General features: G+C 36.9%; 1 protein-coding gene across 1 annotated transcript in view; it reads left to right on the top strand.

Annotated features, from left to right (window-relative positions):
* Positions 1-24,129, top strand: part of MEGF9 (multiple EGF like domains 9) — an 84,591-nt gene extending 60,462 nt beyond the window's left edge. The window contains exons 3-6 of the mRNA XM_074330934.1: positions 4,815-4,954; positions 16,712-16,855; positions 17,388-17,657; positions 19,440-24,129. Of these exons, the coding sequence (XP_074187035.1) occupies positions 4,815-4,954; positions 16,712-16,855; positions 17,388-17,657; positions 19,440-19,891 (1,006 nt within the window). The 3' untranslated portion in view covers positions 19,892-24,129. The remainder of the gene's footprint in view (positions 1-4,814; positions 4,955-16,711; positions 16,856-17,387; positions 17,658-19,439) is intronic.
* Positions 24,130-24,163: the final 34 nt, after the last annotated feature.

The following is a 24,163-nucleotide window of genomic DNA, read 5'->3' as shown; positions in this document are numbered from 1 at the left end:
ACTACATTAGTACGTATTTTACTAGCAACTAACTCATATCTATAAAGAGTGACACCAGATGAGCACTTGTATCTTAAATTCTTTGTTAGTTGATCTGAGTAGTACGGATTTCTGACTTCTATACACAATCCAGGTCTTTGCCCTTATTCTCCAGATATGAAGATGCGAGTCTTTGGTTCTTTCATGGATCAGCCTAAGTGGTTTGTTAACAGGCCTTTTTCTTTTTCTTCACTGCATTTATATCATTGACCTTTGCTTGAAAAAGCATTCAACAGTCTTTAACAGAGGGAGACCATGAAAGGGGGTGTTGTAAAGGCTTTATTCTATAAAAGAAGTCACACAGGGCAAGCTTTATATTTGCTGAGTGATTTAATTCTTATGCAGGCAGAGAAATTGGCCCTGGGCCAGGAGTAACATGGTGGAAAAGCACTGGTGGTGCAGCCTCACAATAAAACTTCCCTACTACAGTCTACACGTTTTTTAAAAAGAGAGGAAAAAGCATCTCCTTTCCTGTGGCTTTAAAATCCACCCAGGAAAAGTGAAGCATGGTGTCTAGACTAGTCAGCTGCTTTTCCAAGATTCACAAAGCCATTCATGGATTTTCTTTTTTTTTAAATCAGCAACTATGGAGCAGATACTCTAGGGTGAAATATGTCTGCTTAAATCAATCTTCTGAGTGCCCAGGGCAGAATTATGAAGGTAAAGTCCACTTAGAAGAATAGCAACTACTTTGAGAACACTGGCAGTCTCTTACATTATTAATAATAAATAATAATTATTATTAGCATAATTTCAATATAATTATTAATATTATTAGGTATTCTAAGATAATACCTTTTTCTTGTAGGTGGTGGGTTGGGCAAACACCGTCACTAAAAATAACTGTTTATTCTTCTGTATACTGAATAATCTAATGTCTGTAGAGAAATGAGGGGCAAGCGTATTTTGATTAACATTTTAAGACCTTTGGAAATTGGCTGATGAAGTGTTAGTCATTCTCTGAAAAGTACATTCTATCCTTTATAATTTTCTGACAGTATAGCAAGACTTAAATTGACGGCTTCCTTCTTGTTGAGTCATAAGATGTTCCTGAACTTCATATTTGATGAATACAGATTCACTTTACTAGATCTTTAAGTACCTTGAGATAGACATTCTTGTGTAAGACTGTACGAATATATACGCGTATGTATGTACATGGATTTTTTTCTTTTTTAATTTTTTGCAAAGTTACTTAAGAGACATGGCGGTAATGTAAATTTCTGTTGCATTAAGAAAAATAATGCTCATCTTCTATACTGTTATCAGTACAAATGTTAAGTAAGCTTTAAGCATCAAAATATTTGGGCTGTATCTCTGAGAATCTTGGACTTTGCTAGGCTGCAGCTTCTCTTCAAGCAGTAAGAACTCTTAGCTTTTGCTAAGGAACACCTGACGTTTACTGGCAGTGAGAAGAGATGGGGGTTTATTCTGGACAAGGCAAAAACAGCTCATTGGGGTCAGAACCTAAATAAATGGGGAATTGGGGTGCTTGGAAGCTACAGAATGAAGTTTGATATGCAAGTGGGTATCAAATTGTTTGGTGGGCAAATTTCTTGTACAAATTTAGAGTCAAAACTTAGGGAAGGGTGAATATCATGGTATAATAGGGAAAATCTGGCTTTGTATAAATAATTACAAAGTGTGGACAATAACCTTAACCTTTCTGAATTTCCTTGATAGTAAAATGAAGATTATGACCTTCACCTAGTAGAGTTATTTTGAGGGTTAGAGAGACTATACAGGGGGTGCCAAAAAAATGTATACACATTTTAAGCAAGGAAAACTGCATTAAAATTGTAATACTCAGTATATACCAATAACAAAAGATGAATACAAGTCCCGTTTGACGTCTGCAGTTACAAGAGGTGCTCAAAGTGGTTACCATCAGCATCCAGACACTTCTGATTACGGCGAACTACTGCTTGAGCAACGTGGACCAAAGTGTCCACTTGTATACATATTTTTGGCTCCCCCGCTATATATATTGATATAGGCCCTCAATAAATGATGGCTCATTGTTTTTATCATTATCATCATCATCACTATCACTCCATTTACATTTTCTGTAAAAGTATTTGTTAATCAAGAAACTGCATAACCCAATACACTAGGCAGCTTTAAGATAGAAATACAGATTTTGGTAGATAACTTCTCAGGATACTGGCTTTCTTTGCCTTTTGGACTGGTGTTGTTTGATGAAAGCCTTAAAAAATGTTCCATGTAGGAAATTTTTTTCTACTTTTCTACTCCTTTTTGGCGTGTCCTGAGATATTGCAGAGAACCATGATAAGTGGGAGGGAGAAGTGAACTTCAACTTTAGCTGCTCAAAATAGTTTTATGGGATAGAGGCAAAAGCCTCATTACTTTGCCCAGGGGATGCTGATGAACAGAGAGGCACATCTCAAATAATAATAATGAAAACAGTCCTTAGGATTGTGTACTATAAGTAGAATACACACCGTTTAAAATTGCTTTACTTCCATTCTGCAAAGTTCAACCCAAAGTTCCAATAACTCTCAAATTTAGAACTTTTATTGTTGCTACGGAAATAGGAGTCTGGGAAGTTGTAGGGGATTGCTTTAGCTGATACGCGTAAGAGCTGTGTAAGTACTAACAATTTGAGCTTGGGCTCCTGAACTGAAATTAACATCATAAGGGCTTATTATTAGGAGCTGAATCTCTAAAAAAAATTATATTGAAAAGTAGTTCTACCTTGGATTGTCTCCCATCCAGTATGATTGGTGCCAGAGTCTTCTCAGATGAAGTCTAAAATTTTGAGGTCCAGAATGAGCGTATAAAGAAGGATCACACTGTTAGAAAAAAGGGAAAGAATTTTAGCTGTTCTGAGAACCTTGGTAATTAGTGTAGTTTTTCATCTTTCTTTTTCCCTCCCAGTGCTTAGCTCTAAAACTCAGTTTGTGTATTTATTGAACATTTATTTATCAAGCATATATTAAGTGCCTACAATAAACCAGGTACTATACTAGATTCTGAGGATATTAAGATGGCTAAGGTATGGTCCCTGGACTCAGCAAACTTACCAAGTAAGATGTAAGAAGATGTATATAGTATATAGAATGGAATATTACTTGGCCATAAAAAAGAATGAAATGTTGACATTTGTGACAACATGGATGGTCCTAGAGAGTATTAAGCTAAGTGAAATAAGCCAGCAAAAGATAAATACCATTTGATTTCACTTTTAGGTGGAATCTTAAAAAAAAACAAAATAAATGAATAAACAAAACAAAAACAAACTCATAGATACAGAGAACAAATTGATGGTTGTCAGAGGGGAGGGGGTTAGGGGACTGGGTGAAAAAGGTGAAAGGATTAAGAAGTACAAATTAGCAGATATAAAATAGTCATGGAGATATAAAGTACAGCCTAGGGAATATAGTTAGTAATTTTGTAATAACTATGGATGGTGTCAGGTGGGTATTAGAGTTATCGGGGTGATCACTTTGTAAGTTATCTAAGTGTCTAATCACAGTGGTATACACCTAAAACTAACATAATATTATAAGTCAATTGTAATTGGAAAAAAAGTGAGAAAAGAAAATAGTTATAGTACAATAGTCATAGGCTTGTGCTAAGTATAATAATAATAATAAAATAATAATAATAACTGCATGATAATCTTTGTCTCAGGTCTTCGACCATTTAACTAGAGAAACAAGAATTACATATATGAAAGAATATAGAACAGACCATAATTAAGATTAAAATGTGCAGTGCAGAGAATGTGAAGTCAGGAAGCTGAAAGATCTCTGTAGACCTGTCAGAAAAGTTTCGTGGAAAAAGATGAGCCTAAAAGCAGGAAAATTTTTGAGAGGTGAAGAGGAGGAAAGACATTCTAAGAGGGATGATTGTAGAGGAAACAACAATATCAAGAAATATTTTGAAAGAAAATTGACAGAAATTGGTGCTATATTAGATTTGAGTGATTGTAAGAGCATGGGGTAGAGAGTGAGGACTTGAAAACGACAACAAAGGTTTAAGTTTCACTGATTGGAAAGAGATGACATTGATATAATAGACATCTAAGAAAAGAAAGTAGGTTAATAGGAAGAGATGGGATACTAAATATTTTTCTTGTTTTAAATTTTTAGTCATTTGGGGTTTGACAATCTAGAATTTTTATATGGATTTAATCAAGAAAGTGATAGAGGTCCCCATTGTAGTTATTTTACATAATTGTGAATTTCAGTTGAATTACCAGAAATATTTTAATACAGACTGTACCTAAAGTAGAAAATTATATTGAGTTTCCAGCATCTAAATGGATAGTAGTTGACACAGTCATTAAGATCCTGGTCTTCATATTCTCCATCCAGAAGCTCGGTTGGGTGAAGGCTAGATGGTTTTTCTTCTCTTCTCCAGGTTGGGCAGTGCGGACACTGGTGAAACTGTGGAATATTCAGGAATGAGATGTAAACGCAGGCCAGTTCGGTGCCCCAGTGCTTCTTAATAAACAAAGATTTCTAAGCATCGGGAGCCATATTCTCCATGGCTCCTTTATCATTTACTTTAAACTACCCCAGTGCAGAAGATTAAATTGTCACAAATTATTAGTGTTAGTACTGTGTTATTGAATTTAGAGTTGTGAAGCTGTTCAATTTCCAAATCATAATAAAAATCACTCAGTACTTCTAGTAACTAGAATCTTGTTGTAACAATTTCTACATTAAGATCACCATATGATGGGATATTCAGCAACAAAACTTTCAAACTGATTTACTTTTGTTTATTGTCTTTGTTTTTATTTGCAGTTCTGGGAAATGCCAGTGTAAAGTGGGTGTCACCGGCTCTACATGTGATCGATGCCAAGATGGATATTATGACTTCAGTGAGCGTGGCTGCTTGCCCTGCCGATGCAATAATCGGTCTACCAGTTGTGATGCCCTCACAGGTACACACTTTCCTCACTGCTTATGTAATTAGTCTTTGTTCTTTTCATTTTGCGGCCCTTTGTCTATAGGTTGATGCTTTCCGAACCGTTTGTAAGGGTCTTTCTCCTCTAAGTTGGATGGACTAGGTCGTAGCAAGCCAAACGTCTGTAACAAAAATTTGAAAAAAAATACATACGTTTTAAAAATCCTATTGGTTGGAGTGCTGTGCAATCAAGGAGGACTTGTATGAAGTGAAATTCCTAAGTGAGCTGATGATCACAGCCATTTCCTTTCCAGGGGACGTTTGCTGATTCTGGGCACAGGCTAAGGAGCAGGCTTGGCCCAAGCAAAGAAATTCTTCTTGAGGAAAAAGGTATAAGAAGAGCTTGTGGCTGTCACATGGGGCTAGCATGATGGATTGGAAACTAGAGGAGCCCTAACACAAGGCCAGTTTTGCCTTAGGACATGAGCTGGTTGTGCAGGAGATGGAAGCCTGGCCCAAAAGGTAGAAGGAAATCTCAGTCTTGTGGTGCTTAGGAGATAAAAATCTCTTTAGAGAGGGGCTGTTACACCATACCACCATCTCTGTCTCAACATTGCCAAATTTTGAAGGTACGTGGAGTGGGACCTAGGCTCAAATTACCAAAGGGAAACACAGAATCTGGTGCAGTTTTAGGACTGAGGACACTCAGGCCTGTTAGGCTGTCAGTCAAAAGCCTTAGAGGGCCATGACCAAGAATAGCGACGGACCATAGTGAACTGACTCATACCAAAACTGCAGTCCATCCTCAACCTATCTGGATTTCTGACTGGATTGAGGTGATCCTCTTATTATATTTGCCAAACACAGGAAAGGGGAGTCATCTGTGGTTCCTTTGTATACTGTGTCTGGCACACAGTCAAAAATACTAGACAATCCTCTTTGCTGTATCTACTGCGAGGGTGAAGACCATTGTCAGCAATCAGACGGTGGACATTCTAGAAAATATGGGCATCATTCTGAAGGAACCACAGTTATTGGGAAGGGCCCCAGAGGCACCCTGCAGGGGACTTTAATCACATCCACGTAGAACTCAGTCTCCTTGGAAAGAAAAGAAGAGGCTCCGGGGTGAAATGGTGGGGAAATAGGAAGGAGCTGGCTATTGTCCACACTCCCTGTAGTCAGGTACAGAACACGATCAAGGGTGTTACCTGGGCTTCCGTTACAAGATGAGGGCTGTGTATGTTCACTTCCCCATCAACGTCGTCATTCAGGAGAGTGGTTCTCTTGTTGAAATCCGAAATTTCTTGGGTGAAAAATACTGTCTGCAGGGCTCGGATGAGGTCAGGAGTTGCTTGTCCAGTATCTCTAGCCCAGAAAGATGAGTGAATTCTTGAAGGAAATGATATTGAACTTGTATCAAATTCAGCTGCTTTGATTCAACAAGCCATAGCAGTTAAAAACAAGGATATCAGAAAAATATTGGATCATATCTATGTTTCTGAAAAAGCAACAGTTCAGCAGTCTAATGAATAAGATCTAAGTTACCCAGCTACAGAAACACCAAGATGTCGAGTGATTCCTCAGACTTATTTGTGATATTTTAAAGATGCAGTAAAAGTCATGTATTAAAACAAAACAAAACACTAGACAAGCTGAAGTAGGAAAATATGACCAATAAAGAGAAAAACAGTGGAAGCAGACCCATAGAGTTAGCATATGACTTTCAAATAACTAAAATTAATATTTTAGGAAAATAGAGGAAAAAACAGACAAAATATGTGAAATGAGACAAAATTTCAAAAGAATCGGAATCTATAAAAAACATCGAAAGGACAATCTAAAACAAAAAATACAACATCTGAAATTAATAACTCATTTCATGGGTTTAACAGCAGATTGTACACAGTGAAGACAAGGTTAGTAGGTTCAAATATAGCTCCATTAAAAATGTCCAAAGAGGAAAAAAAGGCAGTGGAAAGAACAGAACAGGAAAAACATGTGAGATACAGCCAAAAGTCTAACGTAAATGCAGTTGGAGGCTCACAAAGAAAGAAGAGAGATACTGGAGCAGAAGCAATATCTGAAGAGATGATGGCCAAGAATTTTCCAAATTAATGAAATACATCAGCTCACAGATTCAAAAAACTCAGCAAGGGGCAGTGTAAAAACAAGAAAACCACATCTAGGCAAACTTAGGCAAACTATGAAAAACTAAAGACAATGACTTTTGTGATCTTTCGTTTTCCTAAATGTAAGGATTAGAGATACTTCCTTGGAAATCTTTTTTCCAACCCAAAACTCAAGACACACTAGTCTGACAAGTACAAGCATTTTTTATGAGAGCAAGGTAGCAGAATATTTGAAATTGTGAAAGGACCCTGGAAAAATCTGTGTTGAAAGCTTAGTTTTCATTCTAATCCTCTTTTCTATGGGGAAACATTTATTTAGAAGAAACTGTGGTGTGCTTTTTTTCCTATTATGTAATGTGGTCTCTGCCTACTTGCCAGTTCCGTCTTGTGCCGTACTTTTCCTTGACTGTCTGTGATCCAGTCCTACTGGCATCTATTCTTCCAACATGTTCGCTTGTCCCAGGGGTCTCATACATGATCTTGCCTTTGCCTAGAACGGCCTTTCTCATACACCTCTGGCCCCTTTACCTTAATAAATCATGTCCTTGCTTTAGGCCTTCCGTGTAAGGTTACTTCAATAGAAAGCAGTTCCTGATGCTCCAGGCTAAATGGCAATTCCCAATTATGTACTCTCATATACACTTACATTTTTGTCATAGCATTTATTATAGTTTGTATATTTATATGTGATTATGCATCATACATGGGTTATTCACTGCACTGTAAGTTCCACTTCAGTTTTGTTCACCTTTGTACACAGTCTCTAGCGTGGAACTTGGCACATAGTAAGTACTCACTAAATTTTTGTTGAATAAATGAACACATGAATAGAAATACAGAGGAAAGATGAGTTTCAATCCTGGGTAACAACAGAGATGCTTCATCATACTGAGTTGATTTAAATTGCTCCCTAGATCTTTTACGGAACCAGGAAGCAGCCTTACATAGCTGGTTCTTACTTCTCCTTTTCCTTGCAGCAATGAGGTAGCTCTCTAACGTTCAGTAAATCCCAACCTGTGCTTGCTCTGGAGATAATTTAAGGCAAAAGAAATCCTTTTCATGGTTATGGTTTCCAAAAGTAGCTAGTAATAAGATAAACAAATAGTTTCTCTGTTTTGAAATATAATAAAAGTGGAATTCAACATGAAGAACTGCCAATACTTGATTTAAAAGTGCTAGCTTACTATAAAATCAGTCTTTTGTCTCAGATGAGATGTTTTTTCCAACAGTGCTGTGATACGGTTGCCCTCTGGTGGCCACTTACTGTGTTCTCATAGTCCTAGCCTCGCCGCCCACCCCCCCAATCTTTTTCTGTATTGCGCATTTTAGATTGAAGTAGATTTTTAAAGTAACCTTTTGTGATAAGATATGTTCGGAAAAACACTTTGGAAAGCAATTTGACACTGTACACCAGAAGTCTTAAAAATGTTTCCTTGATCCAGGATTTCTGTTTCAGGAATCTATTCTGAGGAAATAATTCTAAATTCATAAAAAGCTTTATGTTCGATGATGCTCACCAAAGTGGAGGTATAATTTTCAAAACATTAGACAACCCTATTTATAACAACAGGAAATGAAGTAAATTATGTTATCTAGGCAATATGTGGTTAAGAGCACAGAAAATGAACACTTTACCTCTTCAAGTTACTTAGCCTGATTTTTCACGTAGAAACTTGGGATAATAACAGTAACTACCTAATAGGTTCTTGTGAGGAGTCAATGCAATGTATTTATAACACCCTTAATACAATGCCTGGCTCATTATAAGCAGTGAACAGAAGGCAACTATTATTATGTTGTCGTTAAAATGTTTTAAAGAATAACATAGAACAACGTGAGAGAGTGAAAGAAACAGGGTATAAAATGACATGGGCCGTATGTTTAGACAAATTAAAAAGCAAAACCCAAACCTGCATATATGGAAAGATTTCAAGGAAAAGTACTCAAAATCTATTTTTAAATAATTTTTCAATTTTTCAATTTTAGTTGACATACAATATTATATTCATTTCAGGTGTACAACTTAGTGGTTAGACATTTATATACCTGATCACCTCGATAAGTCTAGTACCCACCTGGCACCATACATAGTTATTACACTGTTATTGCTTATATTCCCTATGCTGTACTTTATATCTCATGACTGTTTTAACAACTACCAATTTGTACTTCTTAATCCCTTCCCCTTTTTCACCTATACCGCCAACTCCCCTTCCGTCTGGCAACCATCAAAGTGTTCTGTTTCTATGAATTTGTTTCTTTTTTGTTTGCTCATTTATTTTGTTTTTTAGATTCCACATATAAGTGGAATCTAATTTGTCTTTCTCTGATTCAAAATCTTAATGACAAATTTCTTAGGGTAATTTTTTTTCTTTCTACTCTCCTGTATTTTTTTGTTTTCTTTATTCAACCCATATTTCCCTTAAAATGGAGGTGGGGACTGTTATTTTTTAAACTAGAACGTTATGTTTATGTAGTGTACTTCTTTGTAAGAATTCAGTGCCCTCAAGTATTCAGTGTCCCATGGACGCAAACTTGATCTTAGCAGCTGGACTGGGTGGACTAGTCAGGCCTTCACTCCCAGTGGCTTTCTTCACTTTAGGAGATCACACTTGCCTGTTGTTTTTTCCCCTCCGCGGTCAGCTCTGCTAGATCTTCTTCTGCTCACCTGTTAGCACTGGACTGCCTCAGAGCTCAGTCACTCACACGCTTGTCTTCTGCAGGATCCGCTGCCTCCATGATCTCATTCAGTCCCCTGCATTGAATTTAAATGCCACCTCCATATGTACTGATTACCAGATTTACGTTCCTTCCTTGATCTTCACACTCAAAGATCTAACAGCATGCTCGACTTCTTCACTGGGATGCTTTATTTGCTTCATGATCCGAACACCTCCAGAACAACTCTTTCTTTTGCTCTGTGAGCCAAGCCTGCTTTACTCCCGACGTTCTTCATGTTAGCGACTGGCACCATTCGCCCAATCGCTTAGTCCCAAAGCCTCGCAGACACATTGGAGTCCTTTCTTTTCCTACTGCAAATATCCAGTCCATCAGCAAGTTCAACCAGCCTGACATTCAACATAACACCCTGCATCTGACCACTGCTCGTGACCTTCATTGCTGTCATTCTTGTCTGAGCCACTGTCCTCTCTCTGAACTGCTTTGATGCTCTCTGCCTCCTCTTTTGTCCTCTCATCCCCCGACCCGACCCCACCCTGCCACAGTCCAATCTCCTCGTGACAACCAGAGTGATTTTTGTAAAAATATAAAACCAGATCATTTTATTCCCATGCTTAAACCCTCAATGGCTTCCCATCCCTCTTGGAATGAAATTCAAACTTCTTTCCGCAGCCTACATGACGTTACATTTTTTGGCCCGTGCCTTTCTCTCTGGTCTTGTCTCCTGTTACTCTCTGTCTCGTTCACATAGGCTTGGTCTTCGTTCTGTCTGACAGGTTGAGGTTTGTTTGCCTTCTGTCCTGCACAGAGGATCAGGCATTTCTTTTTACAACAGAGTACCTTGCTGTATTTCTGATAGGTTTATATATAAACTGTGAAATGGCAAAATAAATAAGAAAAAGGCTTTTTCAGGTGGCAATTTATGTTTTCAAAGCTTTGTCACTGAATTTGGTTTGAAAGGAGCCTTACATTCTTTTCTTTGACCAGTTATTGTCATGGTTACAGCTACCAGATTTTTTTGATGCTTCGCCAAGGAGCATGAGATCATCTTCAGGAAACATTCATTCCTTCCTTTTTTGTGGGTGTGGGGGGTGATCCACTCCTTTGGCCATATTTCAGCAAAGAGAATGTGCATTTTAAGACAGTATTGTTATATTTTGGAGGTTCTAGGCAGAGCATAATGAACAAAGTTAAACTTTAGCTAATTTTTTTATATCATTTATCGTAAAAGAAAGATCCTCAAATTTTCTATTTTAAAGGGAACTTAGAGCTCATCTCGTTCAGCTTTTTAAATTTATAGATGAGGAAATTGAAGCATAAAGAGAAAATATTATATCCTACAGAATAGTCTTTCACCCTTTGAAATATTTACATTACATTAAATCATTAGCCAAGGAATTATTATCCCATTTAACAGATTAGAAAAGTAAAACTCAGAGATGCTATTTGCTGAATGTCACATAGCTAGCTGTAGGAGGTTCAGCTAGGAATGAAACTCAGATCTGACATTAAATACCATACCACTTTTCTTATGTTGTTTTGCCACCCAGAGAGGAGTTGTAAGTTGCTAGAAAAGCAAATTCACATTGTTAGTTCTTACTGTGTATGGATTTTAAAGGTTGTGATCTTTATTTTTATTATAAAAATAAATCTTCAAGTTTCTACATGAAATGTTTTAAAATTGCTAGAGTTCTTGAAATGTTTTATATTATACATGTGATACATTTTACAATATATTCATTTTATAATCAGAAAAAATGAAGATAATAAAAGTAAAAGTAATACATGTATACTTGTTTGAAAATACATGTAGTAATACAAGTAGACAGTTTGAAAATCAGAATGAAATAAAACCCTGAAAGGACTGTTGCTCCTCACAACTATTGTTAGCATTCTGGTGTATTTATGTCTGGTCTGTCTTTAATGTATTAATTTTCTTTTTTTCTATAGCTGTGTTCCTGGTGCATGTTATTTTTAAAGCAATATAGAGTCATTAGTTTCTAAGAACTGATAAGTTTTATTGTTATACTTGTTTTCATCTTTACTTTCGAGATAACATTTACCACAGAGGGTTATTTTTTTTCTTATTGTCTTCTCATTGCAGGGTATGTCTTAAAACAAATAACAATGAGAAATCATTCTGGAGAAAATTTAAAATATTCTAATATGAATGGTTTAAGAGAATGAAATTATATTGTGCTAAGCACGAAAACAAAGGCTTGGGGTCTTATCTAGAATAGTAAAAAGCCCCCAAATAATAATAGGCATGTAGGCCCAGTAGCATTGTAGGAGCAAAATATTAAAAGCATATATATTTACAATTTTTTAATAAGAGTAGCAACATGACCTTTTCTTGTCACATTGCAAATGGCATGTTATTTGAATGCATCTTGACCCAGATGTCCATATTCTGTTACAGAACTGTTAACTTTTCTGAGGTAACTTTTTATACTAAAGTTTAAGACTTTATCAGAACTTTTTTTCCTTAAAAATTATTTCCGTTGTACATTTTTAACAGGGGGAGAGCAGGTAGACAAATTTTATATATAATGCAGGTTTTGACATTTTCAACCTGCAGAATACTTTGACATTTAAGATTATTTTATTTTTAGAGCCGAAATCTGGAGTGTCCTAGCACATCTTTTCCAGCAATTTTTATTATCACAAAGGTACATATCCAAAAAGTATCAGAGTACAAGAAGATCTGGAAAGAAATCAGTACCTTAAATATTTATCATTGTGTGAGGATGTATTACTTTGTTATATATGTGAAAAATATCATTAACACTATCAGATCTCAAAAATTATATGATTAAAAATGATGATATTTACATGCAAGTTTGATTTAATTCAAAGTTAAGTGTTCAGATAATAAACTTTTGAAGCTGTCTTTCCCAATAAGTTCATGAAGTTTCAGGGAATTCTGCTGCAATCACTTAAGAATTGAAATTTGATTAGAAGACCTAGGGAAAAAAAAGGATAAATTCCTACAAGCACACAACTTGGCAAGATTGAATCATGAAGAAATAGAAAGCCTGAATAGACAGATTACAAGTAACGAAATTGAATCAGTAATTTAAAAACTCCCAAAAAGCAAAAGTCCAGGACAAGATGGCTTCCCAGGTGAAGTCTATAAAATGTTGAAAGAAGAATTAATAGATATCCTTCACAAATTATTTCAAAAAAATTGAAGAGGAAGGAATGCTTCCTAACTCATTTTATAAGGCCAGCATTACCCTGATACCAAAACCAGACAAAGACGTCACACACACACGCGCGCACACACACACACACACTCACACACACACAATTACAGGTCAGTATCCCTGATGTACATAGATGCCAAAAACCTCAACAAAACATTAGCAAACCGAATTCAACAATACATTAAAAGGATCATATGCCATGATCAAGTGGGATATATTCAGGGGTGCAAAGATGGTTCAAATCAATCAATCATGATAAACTACGTTAACAAAACAAAAGATAAAATCATATAATCATTTCAATAGATGTAGAAAAAGCATTTGACAAAATTTAACACAGGCCATTTATGTCAAACCCACAGCTAACATCATACTCAATGATGAAAAGCTAAAAGCTTTTCCTCTAAGATCACGAACAAGACAAGGATCCCCACTCTTGCCACTTTCATTCAATATACTGCTGGAAGTACACAGTCAAAACAAATAAATCAAAGGCATCCAAATTGGAAAGGAAGAAGTAAAGCTGTCACTATTTGTGGATGACATGATACTATGTATAGAAAACCCTAAAGACTCCACACAAAAAAACTGTTAGAACTAATAAATGAATTCAGTAAATTTACAGGATATAAAATTAATATACAGAAATCAGTTATTACTAATAATAAGCTATCAGAAAGAGAAATTTTAAAAAATCCCATTTACAGTTGCATCAAAAAGAATAAAATACCTAAGAGTAAATTCAACCAACGAGGTAAAAGACCTGTACTCTGAAACCTATAAGACACTGACAATGACACAAATAAACGGAAAGATATATGGGGCTCACAGATTGGAAGAATTAATCCGAAAATTTATATGGAACCACAAAAGACCCTGAACAGCCAAAGCAATCGTGAGAAAAAAGAACAAATCTGGAGGTATCGTGTTCCCTGATTTCAAACTCTACTTTAAAGCTATAGTAATCAAAATATGAAACCAGACACATAGATCAATGGAATAGAATAGAGAGCCCAGAAGTAAACCCACACATAAATGTTCAATTAATCTATGAAAAGGATGCAAGAATATACAGTGGGGGAAAAGTCTCATCAATAAATGGTATTGGGAAACCGGACAGCTACATGTGAAAGAATAAAACTGGACCACTATCTTACTACATATACTAAATAAATTCAAAATGCCTTATAGATTTGAATGTAAGACCTGAAATTATAAAACTCTTAGAAGAAAATACAAGCAATAGGGTCTTTGACATCAGTCTTAGTAATATTTTTTTGGACCAGACTCTTCAGGCAAGGGGAACAAAAGCAAAAATAAGCTAATAGGATTATATCAGACTAAAAAGCTTTTGCACAGTGGAAGAAATCATCAACAAAACAGAAAACCAACCTACTGAATGGGAGAAGATATTTGCAAATCATACATCTGATAAGGGGTTAATGTCCAAAATATATAAAGAACTTAAAAACTTTATATATATATGTATACACACACACACACACACACACACACACACACACATATCTCCTGATTAAAAAATGGGCGGAGACCTCGCACAGACATTTCTCCAAAGAAGACATACAGGTGGCCAACAGGCACATGAAAAGATGCTCAACATCACTAATCATCAGGGAAATGCAAATCAAAACCACAATGAGATATCACTTCACAGCTGTCAGAATGGCTATTTTCAAAAAGACAAAAAAATAACAAATGTTGGCAAGAATGTAGAGAAAAGGGAACCCTTGTACACTGTTGGTGAAATTGTAAAATGGTGTAGCCACTATGGAAAAACAGTATGGAGGTTCTTTTAAAAATTAAAAATAGAACTATCATGTGATCCAGCAATTCCACCCTTGGATATTTATCCAAAGAATACGAAAACACTAACATGAAGAGATATACGCACCCCATGTTCATTGCAGCATTATTAGCAGTAGCCAAACATGGAAGCAACCTAAGTGTCCATCAATAGATGGATGGTATAGGAAGAAGATGCAGTACATATGTACAATGGAATATTACTCAGCCATAAAAAATGAATGAAATTTTCCCATTTGCAACAACATAGGTGGACCTCGAGGGCATTACGCTAAATGAAATAAGTCAGGTGGAGAAAGACAGATACCATATGATTTCACTTATATGTGGAATCTAAAAAAAAAAAATACAAAAACCCCACATGAATAAACAAAACAGAAACAAACTCATAGAAACAGGAAACAAATTGGTGGTTACTAGAGAGAGTTTTTTTTTAGGGGGTGATGAAATAAGCAAAAGGGTATTAATAGGTACAAATTTCCAGTTATAAAATAAACAAGTCACGGAGATGTAATGTATAGCTTAGGGAATACAGTTAATAAGATTGTGATAACTTTGTATGGTGATAGACGGTCACTAGACTTACTGTGGGGATCATAAATATCAAATCACTATGACGTATATCTGAAATAAATAAGATATTATGTCAATCATATGTCAATAAAAAAAGAATTGAAATTTGACATGTATGTTAATAACATTTTCATTCTTTTGGTTTTTCAAATCTTGATCCAGTTGTCAGACCATTTCATTTCACAACCTCATTCTTTCTCCTTTTTGTAAATATTTCACTAGCAAGGAAAATAAATCAAATAAAACTGTTTATGAATAATTTTATATTGAACTACATTTAGCTTATCATGTAAAATTTCATTGTAATCCCAGATTTCTTTGAGCTTACTCACTTATTTCTGTAATAGTAGTTCTGAGTGTCTCTTTACATCCCTAAAGAAGGAATGTAAATTACAGTGCACTTTTTCATTTCCCTTTTTCAGATGTTATGCTTCTTCAATGCCTGTCGAATATCCTTACTAATAGAGTACCAAAGGAGTATTATTACAGAACACATAGTCATAACTTTGCTTGCCTCCTTTCTTTTCATTTTCTTTGTTAATTAATTGTTTTCATTTTAATTTTGAATTTTTAAATATAAAAATGTATGGAAAATAATATCACAAATATCCATGTACCCATACCTACAGTTAATAAATATTAACATTTTGGTATTTTGCTTAATATTTATACACACGTGTATATAGTCATATATTTGAAATACAGAATTTCAAATAACATTGGAGTCTTCTCTGTTTTCTTCCCTAGTTTTGCTTTTCTCCCTCCCTCCACAGAGACAAGCAGAGCATAAAATTTACCTAGACCCTCTCAGTCTATATTTAATTTCTATTACATATATATGTATCCATCTGCTTAGTGTATTCTGAATACATTTGTTTTGTATTGTACAGTGTGGTTCTTAAAATTTTACAAAATTAGTACTCTCCTGCTGTATGTATCATTCTGCAATTTGCTTTCTTCAGCCAACATTTTAAAGATTTATGCATGTTCATACATATAGGTCTAGTTCACTTATTTAACTACATTATCCCAATGATTAAAATAATACAATTTATTTTCTTTTAATAGATCTTTAGATTGTTTTTATTTTTTTTCCGCAAATAGTTGGCCTGCTTTTAGTATGTAGCCCATCAACAAGGGCTTATTGCATCTCTTCTCACGCACTCAGCCTTTCCCTAAAGAGTTTACATTCTAGTGGGGAACACAAATCTATAGACCTGGCCAGTGTAGAAAGAAGATGGGGTAGAAACTGAACTCTGTCCAGTCCCTACTGGGTAACTTCTTCTGGTTGACTCTTAAGGTCTTTTGTTTGGAGGTATGATTTAAAGTGACTGCACTTTCAGAGTAAATCTTTAACTTCTTAAAATATTTTGCTTCCTTTAGGTGCTTGTTTAAACTGCCAGGAAAATAGCCAAGGGGACCACTGCGAAGAATGCAAAGACGGATTTTATCAGAGTCCTGATGCCACTAGAGAATGTCTTCACTGCCCTTGTTCAGCAGTGACATCTACAGGCAGTTGTATCCTAAGTAAGGCGTTTCTCTACATCGTTGTTTTTAGAGGAAAAATCAGTGAGTCAGTTATCATGTGTGTTGATAAATAAAGTTCTGGATGCTGTAGGTGAAAGGGTTTATAAAAAAAGTTAAGGGATTCCTGTGAGGAATTCACAATCAAGTCCAAATACATGTATGCATTGAGACTCGAGGGAGGGATGAGGAACTTTTTGTTAAAACCATATTTTATTACATCTGTGATGACTAAAGAAGAAGGAAAAGAAAAATTATCTGAGTGCCCATTCATCACATTCTTCAGATTTCTTATGTAAACATATTTCATTTGTTTTCTACCTGAATAGGTTCTCTGATGGCCCATCATTTCCCCAATAAACTGGACAATGAATAAATAAAGTGTAGGTTATTAGGTTGATTCCATGTGTCTTTTAAGTTTGAGAGGAATAGTTGAGAAGGTTTATAAACCTTTTTGAGGACTAGTAGTTTGTTTTTCATTTTCACTTGTAGCTTGAGACTGTACTAAATTATTTTGGTGTTCTCTCTGTTTTAGCATTGGGTGAATTGGAACCTAAATGTGTCCAGTGTAAAAATGGTTACACAGGCCAGAACTGCAATAAATGTGAAAATGGCTATTACAATTACGACAGCATCTGTGTGAAGTGCCAGTGTCATGGCCACGTGGACCCAATTAAAACTCCAAAGATTTGCAAGCCCGAGAGTGGTGAGTGCATCAACTGCCTCCATAACACCACTGGGTTTTGGTGTGAGAACTGCCTAGAAGGTTATGTCCGAGACCACGAAGAAAATTGCATCAAGAAAGGTAAAACCTCACCTAAGGTTGTAAATTTAATATCTAAGCCTAGCATTGAAAAGTTCAGGACAGCTACCTTTAGCTTTGTAAAACCTTCCAGTCCCAACAGAGGAGTTTTCTGGAAATTGGTGTTCATACATGTTTGCCTAAAGAGATTTCCTTCCATTCCTGCTGCTCTCCTGTTACTTCAAGGTCAACTCCAGAAATTTGGGGACCAAGACAAAGTCACTGCAGTGTTTTCACATTTTCTTTTCATCTACTTTTATTTTTATGTCAATAATTTAAAAGTCCTATCATTTTTCTTTTATCCTTTGCTTCCTGTATTCTCATCATGTCCAGTGATCACCGAAGGTCTTTTTTAAGTAGGGACCTATAATCTGGTTAGAAACAAGAGTTCATTCTAGCATCTGTCCTAACTTTGGGCCTAAGTTTTGCCATGTGTGATGGAGGAAAGAGTAATAATACTCCTTTTGATTTTTAAAAGAAAAAGTAATTCTTATGGCTAAGTGTTTCTTACAAGGAGGTTCAGTAAGAGTTTAGATACACGTTAATGTTTAGAAATTTAGGATGAGTTAAGAATATTCAGGCTTTCTTAGGTCACAAGAGATTAGACCACGTTCTTCTACAAACCACTCTTTGCTATTCTGACAGATACTGAATACCGAGCTGATGGACAGCCGGTCTGTGGCCAAGTGCCGTCCTTCTGCCAGTTTCTTGATACCCTCATTCTGTTGTGATCAAGGCTAAAAGACTCAGCTTGAGTCCTATCACTAGCTTGGAGATCGTGTCACTCTGTCCTGTTTCCCATTCAGAGGCCTATCTTGTCCATACTTAGCTGACAGGGCTGTGATGATTTTTCTTATTAGTTATTAAATAATATAAAACATGCCTCTTTTTAGGATAGATTGGTGTGGCTGACTGTGGTGATGAATTATAATGGTAACAATTATTTTGTTGAGTGACTACTATGTGCCAAGCACTGTAAATATTAACCATGATAATGTTATATAGTTATTCAATCCTTCCCCAAAACTTTGCAAAATAGATATTATTATTACCATTTATGGATGAGGAACCTAGTTTTAAAAAGTTTGGCTGACTTATCTATAACCACACAGTTCTACCTGATTCCAGAGCCTTTGGTGTTTCCCTGAGCTCTGCTGCATTAGAAATCCAGTGTATAGAACATCCATGATAAAATAGCTATAATCTACACAGAGGAAGAATGACTACACAAGCAATTAAAGGAAGGCTCTCTTCTCCCTTGGCTGACATCAATTTTGGACATTTAAATTGTGATATTCAGAAGTAATTAGAACTACAACTTTTCCTATTTTGTTTTTGCCTCCTTTGAAGAGAATTTTACCCTTCTGAAATTTCATCAGACATGCTGAACTTATTTTAGTTCAAATGATTGTCATCTATCCCTGTCACTTTTAACCAAGTGATTTAGAACTCAGCAGTGACATATTTACTGCCTTTGCAGGAATTCATATAAATCTATCCAAGAATAAAGAAGGATGGAAAACTCCAACATTAGAATTTTTCCAAAGATTTTAATATAGATATTACACATTTTGGACAACAGCTGTGCTTGTAATAATCAAGCTTTCTGAGATCCTGATTCTTTTCACTATATTTCTTTAAAAAATATTTTTAACTTGCATGACCTTAAAGCGGAATATCATGTCAACATGCCATATCAACTTCCACTCCCATGTATTTCTTTTATTGTTTCTTAAAACTAGATAATTTTGTCTTTTACATTTCATTCTCTGTTTTTATTTTCAGAAGTTATTGTTCCAACACCTGAAGGTTCCACCATTTTGGTTTCCAATGCCTCTTTGACCACATCCGTGCCCACCCCTGTTATAAATAGTACACTTGCCCCCACAGCCCTGCAAACTATTTTTTCAGTAAGCTCTGCTGAGAACAGCACGTCAGCTTTAGCCGATGTATCATGGACCCAGTTTAACATCATCATCTTGACTGTCATCATCATTGTGGTGGTGCTGCTGATGGGATTTGTGGGGGCTGTATACATGTACCGGGAGTACCAAAACCGGAAGCTCAACGCCCCCTTTTGGACCATCGAGCTGAAAGAAGACAATATCAGTTTCAGCAGCTACCATGACAGCATCCCCAATGCGGATGTGTCAGGACTCTTAGAGGATGATGGCAATGAAGTGGCGCCCAATGGGCAGCTGACCCTGACGACACCCATGCATAACTACAAGGCCTAAGGAGCCAGGCCTGCGCTCCGCGGGTTAGACCCCGTCAGCCCCGGGGGCGGGGAGACACACCTGGGCGGAGCCTGAGAAAGTGCAGGCACGTAGTGCGTCTGAAATTCCAGGTACAAATTCATAACGCACTTAGCCTATCGCTCTCAGTTTCCCCAAGAAGAGCCGAAGTCGTCACTGTCGATAAGGACTTGAAGGAAAGTATATTTTTGTACCGAACCACATGGGAGTGTAGAAAGGCTGGACCCCGTAGTGCAGCCCCAATCCACTCAGACCTCCAAATAGACTCCTGGGGAGTGTTCACTCAGCCGGTGGGCGCAGGAAGATGGACGTGGAGGGGTGAGGACTGCCGGAAGACTTCATCTCCATTCCGGGAACATTTTTTAAAGAGGAGGGTCAGGGATGATACTCATTTTACTGACTAACAGATACATCATTGAGGGAAAGCTGATGTCTGAGCTATATCACAGTAAACAATCTTGATAGTTTCTAGACTGGGAGCAGAAAAGTCCCAAGAAGGTCTTTATAGAAGTTTGATTCTTCCTTCCAGAATTCTTGCTGGAGAGTAGGATTAAGGCACAGGGTAAGCTTCTAAGGGTAGAGAGAGGAAGGCAACATCTGGGAGCTGGAAGTGACGGTCCTCCTTAGGGTCTCTGTATAAAGGACCAATTGTCTAAAGATGGAATATTCTCACCTCTAGGGAAATAAGTGTATATAGTTAATGTAGCATATCTGGTCAACATTGTATTTGTATCTATTTGTAAAAAAAACCAATCATGTCATATTTTATCATCTAGAATGTATTTGTACAGCAGTTAATGGTGTTGTAAAAAGAAACTATGGGGATTGGTTAAAATACTGTACAATAAGTGGCAATATTGCTAGAGCTGGGCCTCTGGTGAGCGTCAGTCATTTTTAGTCCCTCTTTGGACATTGTTGAAATTTATAAGAGGTTGAATGTTTCTAATCTTTCTTTCCCTTCTCAATCTAAAAGTAGAGTTATGTGTTCTTTGACTTATTATAGATTCAAGCAATAGATTTTGAAGTCGATGGTTGTGAAGCTGGGACACGGGCTGCACTCTCCAAGCTACTCACCTAATTAGCCATTAGCCACTCTATATATCTTGCATAGATTAATGTAGACATATCCTCATTTAAAAAATGTGTTTTTTTTTAAATGTAAAAAAATAGTCTTCCAAAGGAATTGGAATATTTTAGTTCCAAAAGAAAAGCCATCGTATCGCTTGAGGTCCCCGGTTTTCATGCCTGTGAAATATTTATATTTCTCCTCCCCTCCTGAAAACGTGTCCTCCATTGGAACACAGCCTCTCACTCATGCGTGAGGTGAGCACCATCTCTCTGCAGCGCTGCGCTTCTCCAGTCTTCGTGTCCGGGGAGAGGGCAGCGCTGTGGTGGAGTGAGCATGGTGAATCCTTGCTCTTAGGTGCAGTGTTTGCTGGCGGCCGTCTGCTGCTGCTCTCATCTATTAGGCTCTTCACAGCTTGTGGATTAAACTAGCCGGGACAAGTCAAATGTCGGTATTTATTAGGAGGGCCAGCACCCTGTCCAGTGGTTAGAATAAAGGAAAGGCTCATTAGACCTAGGCAATCCGAGCTGACCGCTTTGCATGAGTTCCCCAGAGCAAAGCCTGGAATTTGACCATCCCTCTGTAGGAGACACTAAATTATTCTCGGGGTTTAGAGGGGATGCTCTGGAGGGTAGACTGTGTGCTTCTGGTGAGCAGAGGTGCTGCGGCCATTCAGCCATTGCTCATGAGTAGAGAGTCCATTCTATTACAGTAGGCTCACATTTCTACAGCCCTTTTCAGCTTGCAAAGCATCTTTCCATATGTGTGTCTTTTGTTCCTCCCCATAGCCCCCCGAGGAAGTAGTAGTTGTCCCATTTTACAGATGAGGTTAAATGTCTTGTACAAGGCTACACAATGTGTCATTCTTAGTTTTGGAATTCAGACTCCTAACTATGGAGCACATATTCTTTCAACAATGTGCTAATGCAGAAATTGCATAGCCACAGACACCGGAGGCTGGAAGAGTCCCATCTGTGAATGTTTCTCACGTTTGTGAGTACAGGTACCATCCAGGGCCATACGGCTATGAAGGACTTTGTGGAAAGAATACAGGAGGATTACTCTCTGAAGCCAGTTTTGGCCATAAGAAAATAAAAATAGCAGTTTGTGCTTCATTAAAGTGAACTACCCTTTCCCCAGCAACTGCCACATACGTGTGTACAGGCTCTGCACTGCACAATTTTAAGGAATTGTGCCAAGTGGTGTACCTGCCTTTTTCCCAGGTTACCACAGCCTCAAAGCCAGGGATTAAGGATGCTGAGACACAGACATTTGTTAAACAGAAGTTAACCCCAAAGAGAAAAAAGGATTGTTCATTGGGGTCTAAGAGCCAAAGCCAAATAGTCCAGCTTCTGGTCATGTAGAGATTCCTTGAAACAGACTTTAAAAGATATTGCAAAAATTGAATCACAAAGAATATTTACTTTTAAATATTTCTAAATTGTCCAATATCATGCTTTTAATTTTTCCCAGTGGAAAAAATTAAGGACTTCAAATTTTAAAATATCATTTCGTGTCCCTTGCTTTTTGCTGGTGGAAATAATTTTGCTCTAAAATATAAATATATCATGAAGTGATTTACCACCAAAATCAGACTAGAAAACTAGTATGGAATGCATTACACAATATTCATTGCTCTAGAGGCAAGATCCCCATAAGCACAGCATTCACCACCACAATCCCATCAGTCCTTTAGAAATACTAATATTGGAATAGTTTGTATCTAAAGATTAGAAATGGGTTTGTTTTCAGATAAGACAAGACTAGCGTGAATCTTATTGATAAATGACAGATACTGCTATTCAGCGATACTTTGATCTTCATCAATTCATTTTAGTAAACCTTTAAGCATTTCTGACAGATGTCCTAGGTAGTGTTGTTAATATGTCTGTCCTCATTTTCACCTTCCTCCCTTCCTCCACACTCTAGCTCCCAGAGGTTGCTTATTAATGGAATTTCTCCAGTTATAGAGAAAAATGATAATAAAAACTAAACCTCATTTATACTAAGGTCCTATGATAGACAATGTGTTACTCTTAGGGATACCTGAATTTTAAGAGGAGAAGAGAGCAGACATGGGATGGGAGGAGAGAGATTTTTGGGGGAGAGGATATGTAGAAGCGTCAAATTACTTGGCACTTTTGAGCCCCAATATATGTGGGAAAATTGACTGTGGAAGCAACACTCAGTGACCCATGCATTCACTTTGGTCAGCTGAGTGCCTTCAGGATGGTTCGCCCTCTTGTACTGTTTTGGAGGCAGAGAGCTAAAGTACCAATACGTCTTCCTCCTGGCAGCCTCAGTAGGGATTGGGTTATTAGATCATTCATTCACCTTGGTCCTGTGTTGTTGGTAGGACACATGGTGAGCACAGCACCACTGGTAACGAACATTCCCTGGGTCATACATTTTGAGGTATGTGGGTAGGTGTTGAATTGACACATCTCGAGGAAAGCTCTCTGACAAAAGTGAGAGATGTGGACAGAAACCCAGTGTAACCTGTTTGAGCAAGGAGAGCATTTCTGGCCTCATCTATGAAGAACCTTTGGCCTGTTAAAATCTTCTTCGTAGTAAAGAGTTTGGTCACTAAAACGAGTTTGGTGTGTGCAGGGGAGTAATGGAAAGCTAATGCAAGTTTTCTCTGTAACCCTGACCCAGTGGCTATGCCAAGGAAAAAAACAGGAAAAACACACTGATTCATCTGAAAAAGTCTAATACTATCAGGTGAACTAAAGTTTATGGATCATTGAAATGTCACTGGTTGAATGATGCTTTTTCAAAGGCGTTTGGGGATCTTTCTTGCTACTTATGCATGTGTGGTAACTGCAACCAGCAGCCCTCGGTGAGCCCAGGGCTACCGATTTAACTTAGTCCAAAATCTAAATGATTTAAAATTCAATTTTAATGCTGGGCGCAAGCACTCTGTAATACATTAAATTTCAGCCCAAGCAATTAGGAATGTTTCTGAAACATTAAACTTGTATTTATGTCACTAAAATTCTAACACACATTTCCAAAACGTGGCTCATACATATGCTGTACTAGGCTTCATGATGCATTTCTAAATTTGTGTATGATTTGAATATATAAAAGAATTTATACAAGAGTGTTATTTAAAATTATTAAAAAATAAATGTATATAATTTGTACCTATTATAGATTTGCTGTTTTACTTTTTTATGTGGTCC

Source organism: Rhinolophus sinicus, linkage group LG04 (genome assembly GCF_036562045.2).
Source record: "Rhinolophus sinicus isolate RSC01 linkage group LG04, ASM3656204v1, whole genome shotgun sequence".
In the NCBI taxonomy this organism is placed as follows: domain Eukaryota; kingdom Metazoa; phylum Chordata; class Mammalia; order Chiroptera; family Rhinolophidae; genus Rhinolophus; species Rhinolophus sinicus.
The sequence above is the reverse complement of the archived record's forward strand: the minus strand, read 5'-3'. Positions and strand labels throughout refer to the sequence as shown.